We start from the raw sequence: 4856 nt of genomic DNA, 5'->3' as shown, positions 1-4856 counted from the left end.
GTGTGTGTGTGTGTGTGTGTGTGTGTGTGTGTGTGTGTGTGTGTGTGTGTGTGTGTTTTCCCCCACCTCCTGTCTTTCGGCAGCACCTCCAATTCAAACCATCTCTTTTGCTAAATACAAACTGACTAGACAAGCTAAGCAATTAAAAAGTTCCATTTTACAACACTTTATTGAGTGCCTACTATGTGCTTAACTCTGTACACATTTGTACATTTAAGCCTCATTTTACTGGGTAGGTGTTTCCCATTCTTTATAGATGATAAAACTCAGGTCCAGTGAGGCTGTGTAACTTCTGATAAAATGAAGTTTTGTGTTGTGCTCATAAAAACATCCCACTGTCCAGTCTGCAGTTAATTAGCCCAAACCATAAACTACAGCCCTGCCACTATCCAAGCAGCCATAGTCTCATACTTTGGGCCCAGGCTCTCTGACGCCCTATGAGGACTGGGGTGTATGCTGTCTCCCTCCAGGGATGACAACCACCTCTCTTGGTGGCTTATCATGTCTCTGCAGCTGTCCAGAAACAGACCACACTGGTAAACATTCTCTCCACCTGCTGTAACACGCATAACTTTTCCCCTCAACTCAGAAAACATGAGCAGTGACCCTGCTCTTTATCAAGTGCTGTGGTAAAACAACTTCCCTAGAAGGTCGGAGATAGCCCATCCTAGGACATGGGCAAGAAATCAAAACACACATGGCTAATAAATAATAAAGCCGTATCACTTAACAGTCTCAAAGCACTTTATACTACAAACTCATTTTCATTTTGTTGTTTTTGCTCACAGAATGAACACTCATTCCCATTATCTCTCTTTTAGGGAGAAAAGGGAAGAAAAATAAACATCAATTCTTTCATTCATTCATTCAATCTCTATAAGGAAAGAAAGCCAAGCTTTGCCTTAGTTGGCTTGGGTTTCAGTCACTTTAGCCAACTTCCCTTAAAGGTCAACTGATAGGTCCTTTGAAAGAATTTTTCTTGTAAGAAATGAAGGTAACAAGACCGCATGCCAAAAGATCCCAAAGAATCATTATCCTTATACTAGACAACAAACCTGACTAGATAACTAGACAAAATCATGCTAGAATAAAAGTTAAGCAAAATAATTAGGTTCAAAATTTACAAAAGCTTATACTAATCTTGTACATCATTAGTAACACCCAGCTGAAAAACATACTGAAAGAGACTGCATTCACAATAAAAACAAAATGCGTAACACATATAGGAATACTTAGTAATAAATGTGACTATATATATAGAGAGAGAACTTTACAGTGAAAACCACAGAAACTTTTGAAAAGGCACAGCATCTTTTTCTGCTGGGGAGTTGAACATAACACGGATAAATCTAACCCTAACCGATAACAGACTCTACCAAAAAACAATATTTAAAACAGTAGAAAAATGGAAAAATATATCTATGGAACAAAATGGAGTTCAAATGTACATACATACGTGTGTGTGTGTGTGTGTACACACACATAAACTTAATAATTGGCAACATAAGCTTTCTAAAACAAAGGGAAAGAGAATTGTTTAACAAAAGGTAGAGTGATAACTAGGTAGCCACTTAGGGAAAAAAAAAGTTAAATTCACCCTTGCACCAGAACAAAACTGATATTGATGAAAGTGTTATTTTAAAAAATCAAATGTAAGAAAACCAACAGAATATCAAAAAGAAGATTCATCAGGTCTGTGGAGAAATTGTAAATTTCTCAGTTTGGGGGTAAAAAAAGAAAAAAATCACAAAAGACTGACAGATTCTGATATATTTAAGTGTAAAACTTCTATAGGCTAAAAACAGTAAAGTAAAAAGGACTGGGGAAAATATTTGCATCAAAGATGACAGATGAGACCTAATATCTATGACCCACAGGATTCCAAATTTATGAGAAAAACATCAAGACCCCAATAATAAATGGGCAAAGACTAGGTATAGATGATCTCACAGGTAAAACAAACACATGGGAAAATATTTATTGGGGTCTGTAGTAAAAAAAAAAAAAGGCCAAAAAATAAAACTTTGGGATACAATCATATGCCCAACTAAAACAGATTTTTAAATTTTCATATGCAACTGGCTTAATCATTCTTTGTTGGTGCCACAGTAACTTAGTACAATTTTACACCATAACCTTTGACCCAACAATGCCAATCTTGAGCATTTATCCTAAGGAACTAATTTAAAAAGGCATATGTTGATCTCACTGATATGAGGAATTTGAGAAACAAGGTAGAGGATCATAGGGGAAGGGAGGGAAAAATGAAACAAGACAAAACCGGAGAGGGAGACAAACTATAAGCGACTGTTAATCTCAGGAAACAAACTGAGGGTTGCTGCAGTGGAGGGGGAGTGGGAGGGATGGGGTGGCTGGTGATGGACACTGGGGAGGGTATGTGCTATGGTGAGCGCTGTGAATTGTGTAAGACTGATGAATCACAGACCTGTACCCCTGAAACAAATAATATATTAATAAAAAACTTAAAAAAATAAAATCACTCAAAAAAATAAAAAGGCATATGTGTGGTATGTGACATATCTCAAAAGCTGTTACCCAAAAATGCTTTGTTTTACTGTTATCTATAATAGCAAAAATCTGGACACAACATGAAAGTTTAATATTAGAAGAATGTTTTTAATCTCATTATGGTAGAGTTTACAAACATTTATTATGCACCTATTCTGTCAAGATCAGTAAAACAGCAACTGGGAGGGGGCTGAAAAGTAATTTTAAATAATGAATAGTTGTCTAAAGGTAATGATATGGCGTTTTATGTTTTAAAAAACTCTTTAATGTTGTTATACTGTTTTAGAATTACCTTTTTTAAAACCCAAATTGGATGGAATTTTAGGTGCAATCTAAAAGCTTTTACTCACCCAATTCTTCCCCCCCCCGCCCCCTATTTAACAGTTCATGCACAGGTCTCAGATCCTACCCAAAACAGGCCAAACTGCAATACCATGCCTTTCTATACCACCTAGACCTAATCCAGTCCCCTGCCATAAGCAGGAACCCTTTTTTGTGTCGTTCTGCCTGCATCAAGTCAAACTACGGTTGACACTTGGACCAGGAGCCTTCTTTTCAGGTCTGAGCCCGTTCCTCCATATTCGATTTTATCTGAGCCCTGCAGCCTAACAACCTTCAGAAGAGGGTGAGTGGATGAATATCCCTAAAAACGTTCTGATAGACCACATAGTGGATATGGGTCCTACACCTGGACCGGAGGAGGCGTCCGAAGCCTCAGACCAGCCTGGCTCTTGGGGGGCTGAGGCACCTGGCCAGTCACCGTCTGCGAGGGAAGACACAATTACAAGCTGAAGGCAGTGCTTAAGATAGCTAATTAGGAGAAGCCGCCCAAGGAGGGTACCGATTGAGGGATGCTCATGGGAGGCTTTCTCGGAGGGGAACCTCCGACAGGAGAGGGGCGCTCGGGGAGGGGTCCCCGCCGAAGCCGGGTCTGGGCCTCGCATTCGGGGTGCGACACAACCCCGGGCCGACCAGGCCGCGGCGCCCCGCCCTTTCCCGGGACGCGGGCCGGCCCGGGGCGGGGAGCGGGCGGGTGAGCGGGCGCTTACAGGTCGGTGCCGAGCCGCGTGAAGCCGGAGTTGAGCGAGGCCCGGGCTATCCGGCGCCAGAGCAGGTCGCAGCTGGTGAAGCGCCGCAGCCAGCCGCACACCTGCGCCAGGCGGCCGAGGGCCCGCATGTCCAGGTAGGAGCAGATGAGCAGCAGCAGCTCCTCCGGCAGGCGCAAGAGCGCCGGCCCCGCAGCGGGGCGGCCGGCCGGCTCCCGGGCCGCCGCCTCCTCCTCGGCCGCTGCCGCCATGGCCACCCCCGCAGCCCCAGCCCCCGCGATGCAGCCCCACGCCTGACCCCCTCGTCCCTGCGCTCTCCCCGGCCTCGCGTCCTCCCGCCGCCCAGGCCTGACCCTCCATTCCTCCTTTTTCCCATCACCTCTTCCTCTGGCCTCCTTCCCCGCCCCTGCGCTCCCCTCATCTCTCCGCACGATCCTTCTCGCCCCTTCCTCCACGCTTCCGCCTCCCTCTCCTTCCTCCCCCGGGCCTGCCCTGGCTCCCTCCTCGGCCCCCAGCCCCGCTGCCTCCTTCGCTTTCTGCAGCCCCGGCTTCCCTTCCGCCCCGCTTCCTCTTCCGCCCTGTCCTGCTCCCGCTTTTCCCTTCCCCTTCCCCTTTCTTCGCTTCCCCCTCGCGACCCTCCCTCCCTGCAGTTTCCTCGCCTCCCCGCCCTCGCCCTCGCCCGGCCCGCTGTTCCCGGGCGGCCCCGGGTGGCCCTGGCTGCCCATGAGCGGCCGCAGGCCCTGCCCGAAGCACAGCCGAGCCGCCGCCACCGCCGCCCCGGGAGGAGGCGACACCATGTCGGACCGGGTCACATGGGGCGGCGCGGGCCGGAACCTGGGCCCGCCCCTCACACCCGCGGCCCTGGAGCCGCTGCGGGGTGCGGGCCAGGCCAGGGAGCAGACCTCTCCCCCACAGGCAGGACAGCCGGGAGCGCCGGGTGGAAGCACATGCGTTCATTCGTCTGGCATGTGAGGCCGGCTGTGGGGCGGCGAAGGCCCTAAGAAGAGCTTCCGCCTTCCAGGAATCTACCTAGTAGTGCTTCTGCCCTCAAGAAGCATCCACTTGGGTGGCCTTCCCTCTCTAGAAGCCCTCCTCTTCCTTGGGTGATGCCTCCTTTCCACAGGCCACCTCCCAGGGCCCCATGAAACGGCAGCCCTGGAACTTGGCACTTTCCTTTGCCCAGGTCCTCCCACAGGGTAGGAACCCGGTCCCGACAGTGAGCTGGTATTTTAGACATTTGGGGAGGCTGCAGTCCTCTAGATCCTGAATCCATAACTCCCA

The 4856-nt window shown here is 48.3% G+C and overlaps 1 protein-coding gene across 5 annotated transcripts in view; it reads right to left on the bottom strand.

Annotated features, from left to right (window-relative positions):
- Positions 1 to 4378, bottom strand: part of FBXW4 (F-box and WD repeat domain containing 4) — an 81013-nt gene extending 76635 nt beyond the window's left edge. The window contains exon 1 of one of the 5 annotated variants that reach the window (XM_025880417.2): positions 3579 to 4378. In XM_025880417.2, the coding sequence (XP_025736202.2) occupies positions 3579 to 4372 (794 nt within the window). In that variant the 5' untranslated portion in view covers positions 4373 to 4378. The remainder of the gene's footprint in view (positions 1 to 3578) is intronic. The other 4 variants (XM_025880420.2, XM_025880414.2, XM_025880413.2 and 1 more) reach the window with 4 other exon arrangements.
- Between the last annotated feature and the right edge of the window lie 478 nt (positions 4379 to 4856).

Source organism: Callorhinus ursinus, unplaced genomic scaffold, assembly GCF_003265705.2.
Source record: "Callorhinus ursinus isolate GAN/ISIS: 27379988/994484 unplaced genomic scaffold, GSC_fseal_2.0 scaffold20, whole genome shotgun sequence".
NCBI classification, from domain to species: Eukaryota; Metazoa; Chordata; class Mammalia; order Carnivora; family Otariidae; genus Callorhinus; species Callorhinus ursinus.
This window is presented reverse-complemented; position numbering and strand designations above follow the sequence as displayed.